The following is a 25323-nucleotide window of genomic DNA, read 5'->3' as shown; positions in this document are numbered from 1 at the left end:
GCACCTGTACGCGTATACACCACAACGGGTATATGCCATCGCCACTATTATACACTCGCCACAGTATAATACATCATATATATATTATTATTATTATTATTATTATACTCATTCCTGTTCAGCAGTTCCAGTGCCACTCGGCAGTCATATACGTACGCCACACTCCAGCGCACCACGCACGTAACCGTCTCTTTAAACCTCGATACGACCGTACCGGACCATGATGATGGTCATCGCCGCGAGTCTGTCGCACCGCAGTTGTTGTGTACACACATCGTCGCCGTAGTTTTTATTACTCGGTAATCAGTCAGTGTACCTATATGGTTTACCTTGGTCCTACCGTCGTCCGATCATCGTAATACGCCGCCAATAATAATAACAGCAAAAGCAATATTGCGCCTACCGTTTGCGTGTTCGTTATAAATCGCACGTTTTACTCGCGGTTTGTGTTATATTGACTCAGAGTGATCGCCACGATATCACCATAATATATACATATCGTTTATTATCATAACGACAAGCCGTCGTCGCGATTTTCTCGTTTCGAAAAGTGTATCGCGCCCGCCAAATCCGCCAGCTGCATATTACAATCACATAATAGTAAGTACGCGTCGTACGTCGCAACATCGGAAATATGTGATTTCGTGGTGTACCTAATATACTATGCCGATCCGTCGTCCTTATTTCGTCGACCTCCGGATTTCTGACGCCGACGACGCTGCCGCCGCCGAACCGACGTGTGTGCACCACGCATTTGGATTTTTCTCCAACAGGTAGGTGCGTTGCACTCATACGACTATCGTTTGACATGTTTTATCTTAGTATTGTATCCGCCCGCTACACACAAGTTTCTCGTTTTCCTGTCGAAAGTCCGCGTAATATATACCTAATATAATTTGAATGTGAATACACCGCACGTTAATCCATCGCACGCGCACGTTGATCCACGACGAAATCTTTTCATTTATGCCGCGAACTTTCTAAAAATAGTAAAACAATATAATACCTAACGATTATGTAAATATGATGTATAATAGTGCATTTTAACACCGCGAGTCCATAATAATTAAAAAAAGAACAAAGCGTTTGATTATGCACTATATAGATATGTGGAATAAATGTAGTAGGTATAATCAGCATAATATTAAACTGAATAATATGATGGGCATAATATGCAACACTATAATGCCTGCAGCATACTAGCAACGCCGCAACGGTACTGGTTTCAACAAAATCGAATACTATATTGTACACAGATGTGTCATATAAAATATATTTTATACGATATAGGCAATACACAGGTAAATAAAATATATTGAATTACAGATATTTTTTCAATAATGACACTAGCTACGACAGGTATATAACTTAATTCTCAAAAACTAGTATTTTAATATGGTAGTTTAAATTCAAAATGGAATTGTTTCGTTGTTTATTTATTATAATAGATATATACAATATTGTATTTAATGACATATATATTTTTTTTTCTGTAACTTGATTTCATAGGATGTTAATTTCTTAGGACTATTCAGTCCCAATGTGTATTAGTACTACTATATAATATATTTTACAATTTATCTTAATTGCTTAACATTGAATGGTACTGAATAGTCTAATTACCTGAAATAGTTCAATTAATGTAATATTTTGAGTAAGAATTAAAATAATAATTTATTTTTATTTTTACATATGATTTTTAATATTAACCCATATTTCAACCGAGATTTCAACAAAGAAGTTATATTGTGTGTTTGTATTTGATTTATCGATAAAATTATACTTAGGTACTTGATTATATAGTTTCTTCTAAGATTGACCTTATACGAAAAGATTGTTCTCGTCCGTAGCAATTATAAGTGCAATGTAATTTTCGTGTTATTAAACAAATTCTGAAGAGGTGTATATAATGAAATAAGGTTGACCTAAAGAAGTAAAACAACATGATTGAAACTGCATGCAGACTTATTATTTAAAAAACTAGTTTTTAAATTAAATGTTATTTTTAATGATTATAAACGTAGCTAATAATAAGGTCATGCATGTCTTGTATAAATATGTAACAACATAATTGACAACATTTAAAATGTTTAATAATCTCAGTTTAAATAATTACTCACCTAAAGTAAATACTATGATATTTGAAACAACTAAGAGCTATTGTTTTATCAATTTTTCATACACGTTGTACAAACAAAAATAATTGATTAAAACCTCGTTCTTATTGTTTAAGTTTTAAATTTTAAATTATGTATAGTACCTAAAATATATTATATTATATGAATTACACCTTGAGAATTATCTAGTTTTCACTCATCAAATATTTATATTTCTTTTATTGTTCAAAACTTAAAATTGTTTTTAAAACGTTAAGTTCGATAATATGTATCTATGTAATATTATAGTAATAAACTATTAAATAATTATAGTTTATGTTACATCAAATCCCACGTTTTTTTTCGTCCTTATAATTATTATTTATTTGCCCGTATCGGTGCGATGTATATTATAGGAGACCGTTATTTTCCCATCTATACTTTTCAATACTGTTAATCAATTCTTCAAATATCATAACAATCGTTATAATGCCTATACTTAACAACCTAGACCAAGCCACAGAATATAACCAAGCTGTATCCCTATCATGGATTCGTTTCGTATGGGCGTCGTGTGGCGTCAGATCTATCTCTTGGCGCCAATGTTCTTATTCACATATTTATACTTTATACTGCGGTAAAAGTACGAATATTGTGAAAATCTCGGTTTAATCAGTAAAATATAAAATTTACCTACTACTGCCGGAAAATATCCAAATTTTAGGCTTTTACTAATTGATCTTGTTAACTGGTAAACTCTAAACTCTAAATTATAAAAATTAATTCGGTCAAGCAAATGAATAATTATTTATTATTTATTAGTCATATTAAATCTAAAAGTCATTCAATATTATCATTCGAGTAACATTAGTAAACATATAATTACTAATCGATAAAAGGACCTATATAAATTAGGATCAGAAGGTTAGGTTAAGCATTAGAAAAATAAATAAATTACAATTATATTTTTAATTATGTTAAATATCTTGGATAAATACTATAATTAGTGTCGCTAATTGTTAATTAATTTAATTATTGTATAGTAATAACTAATAATTAATAATAATATCAAATTTACGTATACATTTTATATACTGTTATACTTGTATTTATAAATTAGGTATTTTTTTAAATATAAAATAATGCAAATAGCTTTTATATATTTTTATTGATGCTTTAAATTCAAAAATAACTAAATATATTGAAATTAAAACATTTATTTTTTACATGTAGGTACGTACAATGCATGTACCTTATCATTGAGTAATATGTTATATGATTTTATTGATTTGATTTAGTTGTAAATTATATTAAACACTTCTACAGACTTAAATACTAAAGTATAACTATTATAATATATTATATATATATACCACAGTATTTAAGACTGTAGTATACCTAACTATTATTATTATATATTATACATGTGAATAATTTTATATTCATATGATACACAATTAATGTTTTTTTTTATTGTAATATTATAATTAAACATTACTCTAGCATATTTATAAAACATAGTCATAAACCTAGATGATTTAGACCCATTTCTTCGAATACTATCTCGCCGAAATAAATCATTTCGCTAAATCATAATAAAATATAATTTTGTTTCATTTTTGTTAAAAAAATATTTATTTTATTTTATCATTTTAAGTATTCATTAAAGTTATATAAACATTCATCAAACATTGTTTGAAAAATCGCTTGATCAAAGTGGAATTAACACCCTTTTATAAATGTGTTATAGTAAAAAGTTTCTCTAATAGAAAACATCATGCAAATTTCAAAGTAAATTTGAAATGTATTTGGGCTAAATACTAAACATTTTTTGTACAGCAGTATCTTTTATTATTTTAAATATTCTTGAATAAGTTGATGTACTTTTCTTCAGTCGCAATGCATAAGCTTTAAAAGTAAATTTAATATGATTTATTAATAATTATATACTAAAAAGTCATAATAAAAATAAATTACTTTTATAACAATAATTACCAATGGTATCATTATTCCTACGGCATAGCTGTGCAATGTATAAATTTGAGTAAATAACTGAGGTGCTGGTGATTTAAATGTCTTACATCCATAAAAATATTTTCATTACATGCACATACAGTCTTCTTAAAAATCTTTCCATTTCAAGTATAACAATTAAATTAATATTCTATGTAGTGTTTGCCTACCTAACTAAGCTCAATTGAATAAATCCTGATTCCTGGGCTTTATAAGCAAAATGGGACGAAAGACCTAGATATCACAATACGCACTAATTAGATAATTATAAATATACCTATAATATATTAAACAAAATCAACGTATCCAATATACTCCTCCCTATATGACATTAAATGTGTGTCCTCGTAGCTCATGGCTCTCAATGGGCTCATAATTACCCTACTGAAAATATGTACTTGAATAATTTCTAATTATACTTTTGCGTGTATAAGAGTACATTAAGACATATATCTTATACACGCAAAAGTATATTTAAAATTTCATTTTTTACAATTTATTTATTCTATTCTACTTTAAATTTAATAATACAAAATTATATAAAAGTATTCATATACTAATACATTTTTGTAAATAGTATTTTATTAGTTATGAATTATAATTGTTTTAATATCAGATAAAAAAAGTACATCGAAGTTATAAATAAGACATTCATTATGTTACCAATGTTACCATCACTATGTTTGTCATTATTAAAATTAAACTACGTTAGCAATTATACAGATACCTATAGGATAATTCATTCTAAATTCATTCTTAAATTAAAAACTAAAATTAAATTATAATTTAATACTTTACTATTTAACGTAATAATAATACTTTTTGTTTTTATTTATAGGATACCTACATGATTATTTTAGTTGTATTATGAAACATCTTTTACCACCCAAGTTGTTTTTTTGATACAATTATTATCTGTATGATAACTGATTGGTACAGATGGACTCACATATATATGTAGAAACGAGTATAGGTATACTAATTATTTAGTATATTATGTATAATAGTATACGAAATTATTAAAATTATGAGTCTTTGACACCCAATGTGTAGCATAATACTAATACATATAAGTATAATGTATATAACATATAGGTACTATTAGTTATCGTTTATATTACATTATTTAATGCATCATTTAAAATATATCTAACACATGAGTATGTACGTATACATTATTTTTTACTACAAACTGCATACTTAATAAAATAAAAAGGTTAGAACGATGCATGTTTACGCATATAAATAGATAATATGAAATAACTTTTTATAATATATTTTTATATTTTTTTTTACAAATTATTATCATTATTCATTGTCATCTCAATACTCTTAAAAAAAAAAAAAAATCACTGTAGTGTTGTAACTTATATTAACTTATCTTGTATTAAGTATGAGACATTTCTTAAATATTTTTGTATTTGAATTATGATGAGCTTTAATTTTGATCGTAGTAAAAAAAAACAATATAAAATATTCTATTACACGTTTCTGTCAGCTCTCTGATCACGTAAATTTATTTTACCATTGATGTTCAAATCGCGCGTATATGTATACAACGCCCTGCGGTGACTTTCGAGTTTCAATCGCTTATAATCTCACCTAAAATACTTAAACGGTAACACGAAATACGAAAATATAGCTATTGTTCTCGATAAAAAAAAAAGAATCTTTCTCTTCATAAAATATTTTAACGCATTTCCAATTGTTTGACTGGGTATGATGATTATTCCAATTTCGAGCACATGGGCAATATATTATATTGCTGAATAATGAGAAAGTCGTGTTTTTTCAAACACAATATAAAATAAAATAATATAAAATCATTATTGCCTTATGTCATTACTCGTTGTGATGAACGCAGATAATGGTTATAGGTATGTTATAGCGGATTTTGCGAGAAAATTAATAACTGTACAACAACTTACTATACAATATAGTGTTAAATGTTATCATTTTGCTCATCTGTTCCGCCAGTCAAACGCCTTCGATACAATATAATGTTTAGGCGTCCTGGGAAAATAGAAACGGAGTACACAACATTATACATAGTTATACCGTATACATACAAATGTACAATACATAATATTTTATAGAATATATAGGTATAAACGTATCATGTATATATAGTATAACACATTTCCAATTTCCATAACAGCATTCAAATATTAGAGAAATTGAGCGAGAAATTATGTTACACTTATACACAGCATTTACATTATCCATAGACGTATGTCCGTATGTGTGTTGTATATTCTATGTACCTAATGTCCTTAATATATATATATATTACTACATATTATTATCCATTAATTTTCTTTTAATAATATTTTAGTGAGTGGTTAATATCTCCATTATGTCGAAATTACCGTAAATGAAATTTACCAATCGTTACGCCTTATACGTATACACATTTTATAATATATTTTTCTTTAATCCTTGCTAATTCATTTTAAAATTCACATTTCACAATACTTAGGTACTAGCTATATGGCTAGGTATACGATTATCTATTCTCTCCCACTCGTTAATCTAAGCCTAAGGGACTTCATGACTAGACAATTTTCTACGACAAGTCTCATTATTTCTAAAACTTTATTTTAAGTCCGTAACCAGTTTCTATCAAATCGTTAAGTTCTGTGGTTTATTTTATAATCGAAATTACCATAGTTTAGTAGTAATATAGTGATCAATGTTTCCAAGCTGCACATACACAATAATATATAGGTATATGGATTATGGTTTAAAAAAATGATTTTACAATGGCTGATATAAATATTTCATATAAAATTACAAAATGTTAGCGTGTTATAGTAGTATAATATTAAAATTAATAACATTTCAATTGTATGTGAATTTGTAATAATAATACACACGTATATTTATATCATTAAGAAAATCTATAAGCAAACGAACTTGGTACGTTTCTTTTTATCAAACACGCCGATGACCGACGATATTCACCCACGTTCACATTATAACTTCACATTCCCCACATCCCGATGGCCTGATATTGTTATTCAAAATTGCATCAGCTCGCCATAGTTTCTTTCGATTGCCGATCGCTTTCTTTTCGGCATCAATTTACATTTATTTACTCGATGTTGTTCGTCAAACGCGAGTCATGTATTAGACGTATAATTACATTAATTATTTCTTATATTTAAAGAGATAATTGGTTATACTTATTCATATAATATGTGTAACTAATGCTTTAATATTATATATATATATATATATATTTGTATTGTAATGGGATATCCATTGATAGTAATATTATAATACTATCATTACTATCTGTTATTTAAAATAGGCATAACCGCCATAACCTATATATAGATGGCTGGATTGTTTCTCTTATAACTTTGATTCCACGACACATTATTATTTTAGTTAGGAGTTACTGTTTATTGATAATAGTTTTAAATATCATCAAAAAGTAGGTATATAATATGGTAAAATTAAAATAAATGTATTAAATATTTGTTTTATTTACCTAATAATAGCTACACTTATTTTATAATCATTTTCTAATAGAATACTGTATGGTTGTTTTTTGATAAGTTGATAATTATTATAGATGTAATTTAGAAATTTGTAACAGTTGAGTTTTTTATGTGTGAAATAGTTAAAGCAAAACAATATATTATACTTATACACCTTAAGCGATATAGCTATTTCGGTATTGTAGTCTGTAGATACATCATAAACCGTAAATATAATTCAAACTAATAAAAACTTCCTGATGACCTTTTTCGTTTACTTAAAAAAAGTTTTAATATATTATTGTGATAAATGATTTTAACTGATAATAAAGAAATAAGTAAATATACTTTTAATTAAATTCTACCCTTTAATACTGATATTAAGTTCATATCATTATATTTTAGTATTTAATGACTGAGAAAAACTGAAAATGAAGAAAATAGTCCACTTGAGAAGTTGAGACTCCAGACACTGTTTAAGTCCAAATACGTTAATTTCCATAAGATCTAAGCCATTCATTTAATTTTAACACACTATTAGTCAAATAATATAGTATCATAATGTTTTCACCTGTAATAGAATCATCATTACATATCACAGCCTCCTCTTCCATGTAAATAACTAATAAGATCGCATTTTTTAATATTTTTATATTCACATATGTTTTAGTGCATAAAAACATGTTTAATTGTTTTAGGTGTGTCAATGTACATTATAAAATATAAAGTCAAGTCCCAAATTTCATTTTTAATAGTAAAAATAATAATTTTAAAAAATAAGTATATTTAGTATTATGAGTACATGCACATAATATACATAAAAACATACTTATACAGTTTAGAAGTACCTAACTATAGGAAGATACCGTAAAAACATGTTGGTATGCGGCGATGTCGAGATAATAAACAAGTCTCTATTATTATTTAGACATCACATATTCATATCGGATAATATAATACTTTTTTATAAGTATCTAAGTAAAATGTATTTCTATGTCAATTTAAATTTTTACAACAGTTGTTTGCAGACACTGACAACTAAATTATATGAACGTTATTTTTTCATTTTCGCGCATTTTTAATACTATATTGTATTATTATTTTTATTATTATTTCACAGTAAGCTTGTTAAATTATACAGTTATAATGTAAAATATTATACTTAAACCTTAAACCATAATAATAAACATAATATTTTTTAAGATTAATATAAATTATATAATATACATAAATCAATATTGATAATTAATATTTAAAAAAAGTATAAAAACAAACTTCCTCGTTTGAATATATTTTTAAATGATTATTATCATTGTTTTTTATTTTTATAGTTTTTACTTTTACATTTTATAAGACACGCACAAACTTTACGTATCTGTTATATCATAATTATAAATTAGGTACAAATAATAAAACATAAACCTATTCATGTGGATTTACATTATGGTAAAATTTGCATATTGATACAATAGATATTGATTGTAGGAATGTACAATATATTATTGTTAGTCAAATTTAAACAGAATATGACTAGTAGGTGTATAATATAGGTATATTATAGTATTAGTATAGCCGTATAGGTATTCCTTATTATATTATATATATATATAGATTTATAATATTATAATAAGATCAATGAAGGTATATATTATGGTTTATAGCAAAAGCATTATATAGCCTATAGGTACCCAACTAAAATACTTATCTAAAAAAACGTGCGCTAGTTGTGGTAATATTAACGTTGGTATTTATACATAGATATACATGCGTGTCCAAATTTATTATTGATCACGTTCTTCTTTTAAACATACTAATCGAATTTGCCAGTCACTAGCGTTAATCTATCGTAAATTCGATTAATTTTTTTCCTGATAATAAATATTTGGTAGTTATACTTAGGTACAACTTTTTTACCTCGTAAAAAAAGAACAAACAAATTCACGCAAACGCACGTCGCATCCACTATTTGCATAGAAAATGATTGTGTGATTTTTTTCTCATTATATTTTACACACAATTATTAAACCAACGATCCCCCGAATAGGTACACATCATCTGCATATCCGTTATGTAATTTAAAAATACGCCGTGTGCCCTGGATACATAGAAAGAATAAAATGTACAAACAACGAGACATGAATGCCATCTACAATTTGTCACGCTACATCAACCGTGCGCGTATAAGTACATAGGTACATATAGTTCGTAAATATGTACAATACAATAAAAACAGCCGTCCACCCATGGATATTTTGAATCCGCTAAGAACCGTAAAAAGTATTATTGTTTACACACGTGAGTATAATGGAACGAAGAATAAATATAAATTCAAACGCACAAATGGTAGTTACCCATATATAGGTAATCAAATTGCTCACGCATTTATCGGTTTGACATTCATTTTGCTCGTCACATTTATCGGTTTGACAGTTTATATTTATATCTATATTTCTTAATAAAATGATTTGATTTGGTAATTAGTACAATTCAATTCAAAAGAAATTGTTCAAGTTCGGTACGTGTGTTCGTTCCAGATGGGTTTTTCAACAGGAAACGCGATATAACATTATGCTTGACGAGTCACGGGTTTGAAATGAGAGTATATAATATGAGATGTAGTGGTTTCTCGAGAAAATAAAATAAATACGAATGTTTGGTTATGTTAGTTTGCGTACATTGCAGATAAATGATATAAAATCTAGAATAAAAAATTTTTTATTGCAATTTATTACAATAAATAACATGAAATTTAGTACAATATTTTGTATGATTTAAAGTTTATCTATTATTAATTCTAATTGAAACAAAAATTGACAATAGTAACAATATTATATTATACAATGAGTAATATAACTTATGAAAAATTAAAATTGAAAAGAGAATATAAAAACATAAATCCAATATTATGTATAGGTATAACATTATACTGCGATAAAATGTACAATTTAGTGTTATTGATATTTATGTATATACGACTCCTTTAAATTCTTCCTCCTCTTATTTATAATATTGAATGTAAAATATTATTTAAATTAAAATTATAAGTATCTATAAATGAAGTATATATTTACATATAATGCTGCAGCATTTAATATATACCTATAATTAATAATTCAGTGGTCATTTTATAGGTACTTCGTATCTACGTAATTTATCTATAAACAAATCGTAATTACAATTCATGAATTGAAATTTTACTTTTTTTTGTATATTGAGAAGTTATACAGGAGTATAGGACGTTCGCATATGGTTAATAGATACATATATATTATATAATATATATGGCTATATGAAATATATTTATATAAATATTGAAAAAAGAGAAATTTAAACATAATCAGAATGGCAAAGTTAAACTATAAAGCATACATAGTATACATTTTATACAAATATAAGATACATCATAAAGATCGTATTAGTATGATATTATAATCTCCTACAGGCGTATGCACCGGAGTACCTATAGATTTATCTAACGACCCGAATACCCTATATACCAGCGGTTTTTAAACTTTTTTGGTTCACGCATCTCTAAAAATAATAATAAATAATCGCGCTTCCCACGAATAAATAAATTACGATTTCATATTATTTAAATATTCAAATATTTTTAATTTTATGACAAAAATCCAGCTATACATATTATTTAGTATAACAAAAATTATTTAAAAAAAAAAAAACGATGACTGTTAATATATAATGAAAAATTTAATGTGAACAATGTTTAATGTTTCCTGTTTATTAATGCTTCAAAATTAGGCATCAACGTTGTTACTGGCATTCGCATTTTGCATATTTTTAGTGCTTACGCCTCACAGTTTGGGATCCGCTGCTATCACTATATTGTTATACTGTGTGTAGCATACTTACAAGTTACTAATTGAATACAAAATGAATTAGGAACCCAATGGCCAATGGCTACTACAGTAATACCTTATATATAACATTTATCTGTTCCCAAGGCTAATTCAAATAAATTAAAAGTAAATAATTAAAAAATTGTCTACTGTATAAGCTGTGTTTAGGAATGTACAAATGCGATATTTTCCGTCAGTCATCAGTATGTATTATAGAGAAACAGTTGATCGAATGTATATAGACTATATAGAGTAGTTTACAATGCAATTTGTTATTATATAGTTGAAAGTTTTATTATCACATTAAGGTATAGTGGCCCACTAACGTTTGAAATTTGATTCAATTTTCAATTATCTTTGACAATTAGGTACACTAGAATAGTAGAATATATCATTTTGCTTGACACAAAATCTGAAATAAGCTTTTAAATGTTATTAATTTATTACATGTATAAATTATAACACAATTAAGCAAGTATAGAGATTCGAATTTAAGTGTAATCCATAATTGTATTGTTGTATTAGCCTCATCAGATTTTTTATTATATTATATTGAGATACATATGACATACATTATTTTAATGATATTTCATTGTTATGACTTTTTCTACATCGCCTACATATATTATAACAGTACATTCGTGCCTAAATAGAATGTAGACAAAAAAATATTTTTTCATCCCTGAACCATTTCTACAACTCTGCCCTCAGAATTTACTATAATAAAATATTCAATATATGACGTGTATTAATAACTAAAATAATATTTCATTTTAATAATATGTATATTATAAAAAGCATGATACTTATAAATATTAAAAATAAAAGTCACAAACGTTTATATTTAAAAAAATATATAATTTTTTAAAGTATTTATATTATTTCAACATAAAATTATTTTATAGTAATTTGTCAAGTATAATACCTAAAGATAATTATTTAATGAGAAACGAAACATAAATTGAAATTAATATATAGGTACAAAATTTAATTTTCATATGTTTATTTTTCTGATAATAATATCATTCAATGATTTCCTAAATCCTTATTTATTTATATACAGTAGCTATAATCCATTTCACTTGAGCCTTCGTAGCCCATTAAGGGGCGTGTCAAGCGGGTAGGCCTGGTAGGCCCAGGCCTACCCTGATTTTTAACCCTTAATTATAGATACCCAAAATATGCATTTTAAAATTAAAAACAAGAATTATTTTATTTATATATAAGCACACTGAATACTGAATGTAACCAGGCCTGTCCTGAATTTTGGTCCTATTGTCCTCTCGGTGGGGCCCAATAATGAATATGTTTATAAAATTAAATTAAATAAAAATAAATAAATACATAACATAAAATCAAATATTAAATTAAATAACTAAAATGCAATACTAAGTGATTATTTTAGTATGTTTTTTGATATAGCTATTTAAATCATTTATTTAACTTTTAGTATTCAATAGGTTAATACAATTTTTTCTGAAAATATGCATTTTTTATAAATTAGTAGTACCTTATTATTATAATAATATAAATATATAACATATTATATCAACTTATATAACTCAAAATTTAATAATATTTTAATCTAAATAAGTACCGTAAAACAGCAGAAATAGATTCATAGTAATATAGTACCTATATAAGATATAAATAGATAATAATATCTTAAAAGAAATCAAAAATGTCATTGCGTATAGTAAAATATATAATAATACACGTAAAAGTTTCAAGTTCCCACGAGTAATGTCTTAAAACTATAATAAAATAATATTAACATATTTATTTATCTTTTAATAAGTAATTTTGACCAAATTTTAATTTAAAATGTCTTTAAAAAATTATTAACTGTATATATTTATATTTATTAGATTTTATGGTTTCAGTATGATTTATAATGAATCATGTATTCAATTTTCATAACTTATAATAGATAATTAGATATAAAATGAAAATTTTTTATGAATTTCTAACTAAAAATTTACAAATAATTATTTGTACTAATACTTAAGTTAGCAAATTTTTCGTTTTTGACTAATTTCGTCAACAATTATAAGAAAAAAAATCAAAAAAATTAAACATTTGTCATACACATAAAGGCTCAAAAAAGGTTAAAATATTTTTAAACATTTTAATTTAAAATGTTAATACAGTGGATGCTGCTTATAAGACTCACGGATATAAGGACCAGTCGCTTATTAGACTCAAAATCATCTGGACGTATCCAAATATATTATAAAAAATTTGATTAAATTTGATTATAAGACTCAAATTTCGTAAAAAAAAATGGTAAAAAATAAAAATTCTTGGTTAAAATTTAGAAATAAATTGGTTTTCAAAAATTACATATTTGTTTGGGTTATATCTGGTTTCGATTCATGCTTTATAATGTGTATAATATGTACAATACATTTTAACGTATTTCACATTTTTCGCAATTATCATTATTGTAATATGAGTATAGGAGAAATATATTTTCGGAATATTAGTTTATATTATTTATAACTCAAAACAAACCAAAATTACAAATGTTTTTCATAAATAATAAAAACATCAACAACAATATTTTATTATTTTTTATTAGTATGTAATATGTAATATTAGGATCTAGGACATTTTGACGTGGCCGTTATGGCGTAGCCGTTTTGGCATGAAGCCATTTTGGCGTTAGGCCGTTTCGGCGTAAATGTTTCAGATTATTATATTAATTAATTTACTAATTAACTACTAATTTACTAATATTTCTATTTTACTATTATAAGTATATATATTTTTATTTTTTAATAATATTTATTGTATTGTTGGAATTTAATAATTTAATGATAAGTTTGTATTACTATGCTGTACTTGAGCCCTATGGACGTTTATAAAAATAAAAATTAACCAGTTGACCAGACGACATTGTACCTATACTATCGATTGACTTGATTATCTACGTTTTTAGTGATACCTACGTATGTTTAATAATAGTATACCTTCATCGATTCTTTTCTGCCTTGGGATAAGTTTATCATTTTTTCCATCCTACATTATGGTCATTTATAACGTGCTTAAAAAAGATTCAAGCTGGAAGGGATACATATTTATTACAATTGGAATCAGGAAGATCTCCCCCTAAAAAACTTAAAAAATATATTGATACAGATAAACGATTATTAAAAATAATTCAAGAATCAGATACACGAGACATGTTAACATATTTAAGAGGTGTAGCACATAATATTTCTTTACAATAGTAAGTTTTTTAACTATGAATTTTTAATTATATTTTTTTTATAGACTGAATATTTTTAATTGTATAAATAATAATAAATAATTTTAATAATGTTTTTTAGTAATTTTTTTAACTATAAATTTTTAATTATATTTTTTTGATCAACTGAATTATTTTAAATTGTATAAATAATAATAAAAAATTTTGATAAAATAAAAAGAAGTATTTTACGCCAAAACGGCCTAACGCCAAAATGACTTCATGCCAAAACGGCTACGCCATAACGGCCACGCCAAAACGGCCACGCCAAAATGTCCCATTTCGGTAATATTACATATTAAAGTAAATTAAAATTAAAGCAAAATACGTAGTAAAATAAAATTCATAATTATGTAATTAATTTTTTTCTTCCATTTCGCCTATAAGATTTATTTGGTTATAACTTTATAAGACTCGCTTTGTGCTGGTCCCAAAGTTAATCTTAGGTATAAGCGACGTCCTCTGTATATTTAGTATAGACATTTTGTGAAAATTAGAGTAAAGTAAAAATTTAAAAATTAAAAGTATTTAGTATCTACGTTTACCTATTTCTTTTTGAGTTATACGTAACCTCGTGGAAGTAATGCGCTAACATTCTCATGGCGTCATCAATTCACTAAAAAAAAAAAAGTTGCACCCAAAAAGATAAAATCAATTTTTTCAAAAATCGAATTTTGCGTAAAAAAATTTTTTTACCAATTATAAAAATAAATGCTAGGAATTTTTTACTTTTGGCTACTCAAAGTACCAACTACATAAACTTTCCCACCAAAAACCACCACCATTTTTGAAAATTGAAACACTTTTACTTCCCTCAAAGGCAGTGGCGCGTGCTTAACATTTTTGAAAGGGCCGGGGATATTCATTTTTGACTTGTCATAGACCCTAATTTTTTTTTGTGTAGATAATAAATCATTACAAAAAAATCAAAAGGAGGGATATGACACCCTGATCCCCTCCCGTTAGCATGCCACTGCTCAAAGGTAATATCAGATTGAAAAATAAAAACACACATCTTTGTAAAATCAATACATTTATCGCTCCACTCACTCACTCCACTCAGAATCTAAAAATGTAATATAACATATTTTCCTCAATATATCTTACTTAAATAATTTATGATACAAACCATAGGAGATGTCATCTTATCCTCCATCCATAGAGCAGGTTTGCAACTGGCTACCAATAGGATATAACTTATATCATATAAGTAGTTCGTATTAAACAATAAATGATAATGGTTTTCAAAACATATAACTATTAAGCATTATTACTATTATAATTTATAACGAAAGGTCGAAATATATTTATTTATTATTACCTATATATAGAAATAGACACTATTAAGTATTTAAGTATTACTTATTTATGCATGTCATAATATTGATAAGTAAAATAATAATGTTGTCTATAAAATAATTAAAGCTGATTCATTAATTTAAATTAATTAAAACGAGTAAATATTATTAAAATAAAAATAAAAATCTTTGTCATATAGCAATCTACATTCATGTCACATACACGCGCGTGATGCTTTCACTCATCGTCTGTATAGGTTACCGCCCCCTGGTACTTCGGTATTCACTGGTTAAATACTGATGCTCTTTCTACTAAATTTATATTAAGTGTTTACAATCCATAAAACCGTCGAATATTTTTATACACAAAATGTTTAGTAGTTAATCGATAACATAACGTATTATATTAATATAATTGTATAAATAATAATTTATTATATGTTATACATCATAATCGTTCTAAAAAACATTAATTTTAGTACGTCATACTTATATGATAATTGGCAACCTTCGTGATCGACCAACTTTATTGTTTTATAAATATTATTAAAGTATACTTACATGAATATTCATCTACGTCACGTCAGAACTTCAAATTTGGAACTTTTGTATGAAACTTTCTCAAGATTTTGTAACAAAATAAAACTACATTTACTTAGTTTGTAACTTACTAAGAAATTCTCTAGCGTAACGTAGCTTAATATGCAAGTCTCATACTTTTGTAATCTTGTGTAGTTGTGTATTTGTATATACAACAAAATAAATATATATTACAGCGTATAGTGTATAATTATATAGTTTTAATTTAAAGTTAATATCTTCAATTTTAATAACTAGAATCTTTTTAAATAATGAATATTAAATTTAAATACAAGACTAACTTTAATTAGATATAGGATTAGCATTAAAAATTGTTTACCTTAATAATATTTAACTTGTTTACGAGACTTATGTCAGATTCTGTATCAAACTAAAATACTTTTATTTTAGTCGTATTAAAGTTATACGATTATAGTATGAGGTCAGGAAATATATTATGAGAGAATAACTGATGAAAGATTCAAATATACATTCATAAATCAAAATAAAATTAAGCCATTTAGTTAAAAACTAAAACTAATAAATTATTTGAAAATAACATTATAATATACAGTTTTAAAATATGTATGCCACCATTAAATGACCGAATAAAAACCATTTATACATAAGAAAACTTATCCTTAAATTGCCGATCTCCCTCTATATAAACTCTTCTTTTTGTAGTTTGTACTAAACCCATTTGAAGAAAAGGGATACTAATTACTAAGTAATAACATCGTGTTCCATTGTTCTGCAGATAATGCCAAAATCTTGGAATGGTGGATCTGAACCCGGTTAAGGAACCTATGCTAGACGATGGCCGAACGGCCCTGCATTACGCCGCGTCGACGGGCGACAGTGGCTCGATCGCCGAACTGTTGGCCACTGGGTCTGTGGATGCCAACGCCCAGGACGCGGTCGGTTATTCGGCCGTACAAATCGCGGCGGCTGAAGGCCACCTGGACGTGCTCCGACTGCTGTTGCGACACGACGCCAACGTCAACCTGCACGACAACCTGGTGAGCTAAAGTTGAGGTATTTGTGTGAGCGGTGGGTGTGGAGGGAAACTTCACTTAACTCCACATTCACGGGATTTTTACTGCCACGCGTCATAGCACTTGCACAGTATATATTTCTATATACTCGTATGTCTTGGCACAGTAATTAATGTCAAGATATATTATATACAGCAGCAAGTCAGCAAAGATATTATATGAGTTAAAAAAAAAATCAAATCCATGGACGAGCGCTGTACGCTTAATAAAGTTTGATAGAAAATTTTGGGGTGTTATAGTGGTGTTACTCTCATTTATATGTATTTATGTATATATATTTTGGTATAGATTTTATAGGTGAATCACTAACATAGTAATTTAATATATGACCTTAATGTCTATTTTGAGGAAGGGAATCCAAACAAAAAGCACTCTCAAGTCAATACATACATACTCGTGTTGCATGTTTTACAATGGCATAGACAGCTATTATATTTATAATAATTTTATTAAATCTGTAGTGAAATACAATTTTCTTATACAATGTAAAATCGATTTCTAACGAATTTTGTTTCGTTTTTGAACGTACATATTTATAGTTATTTTTCAGAATCCAATCACGTACCGTTCGTCAATAATTAATATCTAATATTCTTGAATATATAATTTAATACTTATTGTTACGTATCTATACTATACCTTTATTGTATAATAATAGTTCATATTTATTATGATTTATGACGCTGATTGTATTTATAGAGTTAATTGTATTTAATGTAGCATGGCAATACGGCCCTACACGAGGCTAGCTGGAAAGGTTATAGCAAAACAGTGGCGTTGCTCGCATCTTCCGGCAGCGACTTGGACCGTAAGAATTATGGAGGATCGTCTGCATTGCATTTGTGTTGCCAAAACGGACACAACCAAAGTTGCCGGGAACTCCTACTCGCCGGTTGTGATCCGGATGTCCAAAATAACGTATGTAAAGTTAATAATATATTAAAACTTATTTTGTATGCTCGTCAAAAGAAGTCGGGCTTTATTGACATATTTATATAAATATAAAAAAAAGAAAAATTGCAAATTAATAATTATATTATAATATTGTAAAAATTATTTTTTATTATCTATATAATTCCTATGCGCGTGTTCTTTATAGATTAGATTTAACTGCATGGTGGTTTGTGGCTTTGTATGCCTTATTTCCTTAGATTGTAATATACTGTGCATGTTTTGTAACAATGATCATCTTTTTAAAGATAATGATGTACTCACTGCGGGTTAGGTATAGTTGCCATTAGTGTGTACATTTCGATAAATATACGCCTATATTATATTTGTACGATCGTGATTCTATGCTTTTGATTTATATTTTATATAATACCATAAACCGGAATCAGATGATTTCATAGCTCGTACCGGTTCTTCTAGTTAATATGTCATATTATTTTAACCGAGTATATACTCCTCCACCAGTCTTCGCATCTATATACTATATACAGCATAATGCATCATATTATCGTTTTCTTTTTTCATTTTCCTTTTGAACTTGTTCTGCATATCATACTATAATGATTGGCCAATTGTCGTTTAGCTCAAAATATTCAACAATCGTTATGTATTGATTAATTTTATAAGACAAACAATTTATTTTTTTGCAAATCAATGATACATTTAATTTAAATAATTTGAATATGAATACAATTATTATATGTTGGTTACAAAAATATGTACATTGTTGGTAGTAAGTACCTACTTCAATTTTCTGGAACAAATCCAACAGGAACTCAATTATTGATTCAAGTATCTCGGTTAATGTCTTCTATTTTCACTTATCCCCTCAGAGTATAGTATACCATTATAAACGCTTTGATAACCGTAATGAATGTTTTTGTTTCGCAGATTATAAAAAAAAACCGTTAAATGAGTTTAGACACGCCTGTGTTAATTTTGTACGCTGGGTGTGATTTTGTTGACATAATGTGTAAGATATTTTTGAACAGTATCTAGTACACTATTATTTATGTTTCTTAAAATGATATTTAAAAACGTACAGTTAAAATTGTTTTTTGATTGAAACCTAAAGGGCTAAAGATAAAACAATAACTATAATAAGTATATTCATATTATTAAATATATGAATCCAGATCTAATTGTTTAAAACCACCTATAAAAATGTAAGTGTGATTTTACTATAGTAAATATTTTTTGTTACTTTGCAATGTTTTAGTATGGTGATACGCCGCTTCATACAAGCGCCAGGTATGGACACGCCGGAGTACTGAGAATATTAATAAGTGCTCAGTGTAAAGTTTCTGAACAAAATAAAGTTAGTATAAAGTTATTATTTTTAATAAACACATGCACGCTTGAGATTGTAGATTGTAATACACTATAAACAGTAAAAGTCTTAAGTCAATAAATTAATATTTGTTTTTAATGTGGAACAGAATGGTGATACGGTATTGCACATTGCCGCAGCTATGGCCAGGAAGAAATTAACTAAAATAATTTTGCAAGCTAAGTGTAATACTGCATTAAAAAATAAGGTAATTTATTATTGTGTACTTTTTTTTTTGTCCATTCAAGCGAAACATCATATAATTATTTAATGATATTAATTCAGTACCTATTTGTTCAGTAAATCACATACTATTATAGTGTTATTATTAAACTGTATACTACCTAATGTTTAAATATTATATTCAATGTTTTTATATCATGTATATATATAATTTTAAAACATTAAATTCTACAGTAACCTAATTGAATAATATTATATTATATAGTTATGTGGAAAAGTCATTAACAAATTTAATATTATTTTTAAATATAATTGTATAACCTTATATTATTTTATTTTATTTTAGCAAAATGAAACTGCCAGAGATATAGCAGAACGAAAAAATTTGACTGATATTTTAGAAATTTTAAAGAATCCCACATATAAAAAGAAAGGTAGCAGTTCAAAAACGAAAAATAATTCAAAGGACGTATGTGCATTTATACACAATTAATCAAAACAAATATAATTAATTTTATAATAATAATGGTTTTAGAGTAAAAAACGAACCGACACGAGTATTAAAAAACAATGGTCTCCTTACGGTTGCCATTATTTTCCGGATACTAAGGAGTTTCCAAAACCAAAGTTGAACTCTTTGCCTGAAGAACCATTACATGCAGGTGAACAATATTATCTAGATTTGGCTGGAAATATAAGAAAAGGACCAGTAGGAGTAGGGTACACATGTTATTGTGCGCCATTTTTTAAAGAATTAGAAGCTCGGTTAGACCATAATACGAAAAAATTGAAACGGCAAATTTGTCGTACCGAGGATAATATTAATAGGAGATTGTGTTCCGTTGAGAAACAGCTGAAGCGATCAAATGAAAAACTTCAACAGGTAAACAATAATTATATTTATTTTACAAATTTCAATGTATAAATTATTTTTATAATGTTAGAAAAAAAGAGTAAATATATTTCTGAATATTAAAAAATATAGATTAGAGCAGAAGATAAAGTTGATAAAGATATATTTTTCGTGTAAATTACTATTGTGTAGTTATGTAATATCAAACGTATATTTTTTTCAACTGGCCAATATTATTGTAGACGTACATTTGGTCTTTGAGGACATGATGAGAGGTATATAATATATTATAATACCAACAATATATAGATTTGATGAAAGGTTTAAACAAGTATTGCCATTTCAAGGCCTAATTTCATGTAACTGTCGTATAAATATAATATATATATAGGCAGTATCGGCTACTTTTACATACGAAAATAATCTTCCTTATACAATATCCAGCTTAAGTGCTGAACTACACAAGTGGACAAATCATTGGAAGAGCAGATAATGAAATAAAATGTGCTACTAACTACAATAGAAGCAATGCAACACTGCAAAGACTTTTATCGAACATTAAAACACTTTCACAATAATTGTTCTTCACACTATTAGTTGTCATTTAAGGAACTCAAAAACACACGTTTTATGCCCTCATAAGAATTAAAACTTAACTTAGGTAAACATTTCAACAATATCATAAGAAAAGTTGTATGACTTAGTTTTAACAAACATAAATCAGGGAAAAAATTTAATAGTAGGGGCAATAACACACATTTTCATAACAAATTCTATCAGGATAAGGCAACTACAATAAGACTGGTTAAAAAATAGATAACACATACTTATTTTTATAAAATTCATTTACCTATTTATTGTGTAAATTAATATATTTAAATGTATGAATTTAATGTTTTCTCTGGCACTTCCCTCCCATTTATGGAGATATGCTACTTCCCTGCTATATTAGGTATGAATGTTTATTACATATTTATATTTATTATTTTATTTAAAGTAAAAGATAATTGTTTTATTAGATTTTTAAAATAGATTTAATATCATCAATCATCATGTATTTATATAGATTTGTTTAAATTGATATATATAACGATTAAACTTACATTTTTTTATCAATCCACTTAAATTCTAAAAAAAATGTATTTTGAGTTACGTAACCGTAATACGTATCTATAATTTAAATAAAATGGTTTATATATTTTATTTAACAGTTAGGTTGAAACAATAATAATACGTTAAAATAAATTATAACCATATTTTGTGTTAAATGAAAAATAACTGTACAATTTCAATAAATGACAAATTACCGTGTCTACCTATAATCGATATTAGTTAACCGGAAACTTCTTATGAACTTGTAGTTAACAGTGGTACATAGGTAGCACTACATGAAAACTTGTATTGTGCAGGTATCTGAAGAAGTGAGCGACAACGATAGTGAATTGGAGAACCGGTTTCGAACAGAATGTGCTATTGATACCACGGTCATGGACCCAAACTTACGATGGCGATTGGACTATCTGACAGCTCGACGTCACGATGATATACCATGCAATGACTCTGGATATAGCACCAAAATGTTTAGTAACTCCCAAGGCCCATCACCTTCATTATCTAGTAAGTGAAATACATTTTATCATTAGCAGCACTTTAATTCGTTTAATACATTAACGAAGATTACTTAAATTGGAATTAATAAAATAATGGGGAGATTGAAAAAAGCAAATGATTACTACCTTCGCTCCTATATTGATTTTATTGGCCGTAATAAATACTGATTATATATTAGCTAAAACTAAATCTAATAATTTATAAACAATAAACATAGGCGTGTCCAGAACTTATTCGCTGTGCGTGCAATATTAACCATTATCATTATAGAATTCAACCAACTCAATAAGTTGACTGTGTAGTATAAGTGGTTGTGGCTGATCTCGTAGGGGACAAGTGCATACCCCCCCCCCAACCTGTGGACACATGCCTAAACTTATAAAACCTAGTCAAATGTTGTGTAGGGTTTACTGTGTACGTATTACTAATTACCTATACTAATTAGTATAATACTATTGTCTTTTAAAAATTCCAAAAATTATACTTGAAATAAATAATTAACCTTTTTTAGATGGTCCATGTATAATGCAATGCAGTATACCTACAGCTGATTTATCAATATATAATTTTAAAACATTAGTAACAACATATAATTTTTAAAATAATATTATTTTATATAATTGACAAACAATATCTTACTCCTTTTATATACCTATCACCTATGATATAAACCAAAACTAAAAAATATACTATTTAATACTAAATAGATGTACATTTTTATGATTTTAGATTTAATGGAAAATGGTGCAGTACCTGTCATAGAAAACAGTAAAATGCCAAAATCATTAAGTGTATTACCTGACAATAACAACATGGAAAGTATTGTATGATCAAAACGTGCCAAAGTTATCTAAAAACTTTTATATTTCAATAAAAAAATTAACTATAAGAATTATAATTTATCATAAGTTTTTTTTATATTTTTGTATCTTAAATAGTTATACAGTGCAATATACATTATATTTTGTTAATTTATTAATATATTTCTTGTTAATAAAATTATTCAATAACTATAAATTTTGTATTTTAAACATGATTTCTTTAACAAAATACAATATTATTTAAAGGTGCAAAATAAATTAAATTAGTTATATTTTTAGGGATACTTGATAGGGTTAGATTATCATAGTATTATAGATAAAAATGTTATTTAAAATGCAAAACACAATATTATGATTATAAAATGATAGTTCATAATTTTATTTTATTTTTATTTTTTTAGAAAAATATCAGATCATCTATAACACAACATAAAAGACTAAAAAATAAAAAATGTGCCATAAAAATCAGGATATAATTAACAAAAATGTTTACATCAACATATAATCAGTGGCGAATCCAGAGTTGAATTTTAGTGGGGGCCTCCTAAAAAAAAAAATTCTAACTTTTTGAGACATATATACATTATAATGATAATTATGTTGTTTATTTTAATGTTAATTTTATCTGTTTTCATTCCAATAACGGCAATAACATTCCCAGCGGTATCCAATATAGATATTATGTAATCAATTACAATTATTAAAGTATCACATAATTTAAAATATTTGTTGAAAGTAAAAAGATTATGGAAGAGGTCTGGGGGGCCGAGGTTCCTAGGCCCTGGATCCGCCACTGCATACAATATTAATATATTTACAATTTACAATGATAGAATATTCAATTAGTTGCATTATTCTTTATTATTATTAATCTGTTAATGACAATACATTAATGAAATCAATACTCAACCATGTGAAGTGACATATGCAGACTACTTTAATATTATTTGTCAAAGTAAAAAAAATAATAAAATTGCATTTTTTTACAAAAACACTCAACAATTTATTAAAAAATGAATGATCTTAGAATGTATAATATTCACATGCAAAATAAATTTAACCTTGAAATTAATAATAATAATCGAATCCCTGTGACCCCCCAAAAATATATTTTTGCAGATTAAGGTAAACCAACAAACCAAAATACTTCCTTAGTAATATCTCATGATATTAAACGGATAATCAAACTCATCAATCAAATCCATTGGCGAAAACAAAAAACCAAATTTTATCAAATTCAAATAAAATCAACTATTTTTTATTGGCCTAACGAGAGTTATTTGTCATTTGTACCATGGTACGTAATCGAAAAAAAGGTTTGTAATTTGCACCAAAATGAGTAATCTATGTATTAGATTATTTTGTTACCTTGTTGACGTTGATACAAATAAATTACAATAATCTTATTATTTTGTTTAAAATAGCAACTATAAGCAAAAAATAAACTGATTTTAAATAAATGGACAAATAAAAAATTATATTTCATTGAGTATATTAATCGTATGTAAGTATATTAGAATTTTATTTTTTATATCAATTTTAGTACATTTATTATAAAGGTACATATAATGGGTTAAAGTGCCGCCACACCAACATTTGTTTTCTCTGTTTATCTCCCACATAATATAGGAACAAAGAATAAATATATTCCGTATTTCCATGATTACGACTCTGGTTCAGTTTAGGGCAATTTACCTATTATATATTTTATTATTTTATAAAAAAGAATATTTCTTATGCATTGAGTGAATAGATTTTTAATATTTACATGTTTTATAAATTTAAGCATGTTTAAATTTAAAATTATTTTTATTATTTTAACCATTAATAACTTATTCAAAATGTTGGCTTGGTTAATCGATCTATTGTAGAGTATTATAAAACAAACTTAACACTATAATGAACAGAAAAATTAGATAATAGAAATATTTATAGTATAAA

At 26.4% G+C, this 25323-nt stretch overlaps 1 protein-coding gene across 2 annotated transcripts; it reads left to right on the top strand.

The window, feature by feature from the left end:
- Positions 1 to 23578, top strand: LOC132929623 (ankyrin repeat domain-containing protein 6-like). 2 transcript variants are annotated; one of them, XM_060995104.1, is made up of 9 exons: positions 1 to 777; positions 17336 to 17597; positions 18354 to 18551; positions 19804 to 19902; positions 20024 to 20122; positions 20444 to 20566; positions 20633 to 20980; positions 22360 to 22567; positions 23291 to 23578. In XM_060995104.1, exons 2-9 carry the CDS (start codon positions 17355 to 17357, stop codon positions 23389 to 23391), a joined length of 1419 nt encoding a protein of 472 aa, XP_060851087.1. In that variant the 5' UTR covers positions 1 to 777; positions 17336 to 17354; the 3' UTR covers positions 23392 to 23578. The 2 variants fall into 2 exon arrangements, with proteins under 2 accessions (XP_060851087.1, XP_060851086.1); XM_060995103.1 differs by having other exon boundaries at positions 2 to 773.
- The last annotated feature ends 1745 nt before the right edge of the window (positions 23579 to 25323 follow it).

Source organism: Rhopalosiphum padi, chromosome 4 (assembly GCF_020882245.1).
Source record: "Rhopalosiphum padi isolate XX-2018 chromosome 4, ASM2088224v1, whole genome shotgun sequence".
NCBI lineage: Eukaryota > Metazoa > Arthropoda > Insecta > Hemiptera > Aphididae > Rhopalosiphum > Rhopalosiphum padi.
Note: the sequence above shows the minus strand (reverse complement) of the source record. Positions and strands in the feature narration are given on the sequence as shown.

Excerpts from the sequence above, each read along its gene's own strand:
- LOC132929623 (XM_060995104.1), top strand. The coding sequence starts at position 17,355 with ATGGTGGATCTGAACCCGGTTAAGGAACCTATGCTAGACGATGGCCGA. Across the intron at positions 19,903-20,023 it reads AAGTTTCTGAACAAAATAAA|AATGGTGATACGGTATTGCA; the intron begins GTTAGTATAAAG and ends AATGTGGAACAG. Across the intron at positions 20,123-20,443 it reads ATACTGCATTAAAAAATAAG|CAAAATGAAACTGCCAGAGA; the intron begins GTAATTTATTAT and ends ATTTTATTTTAG.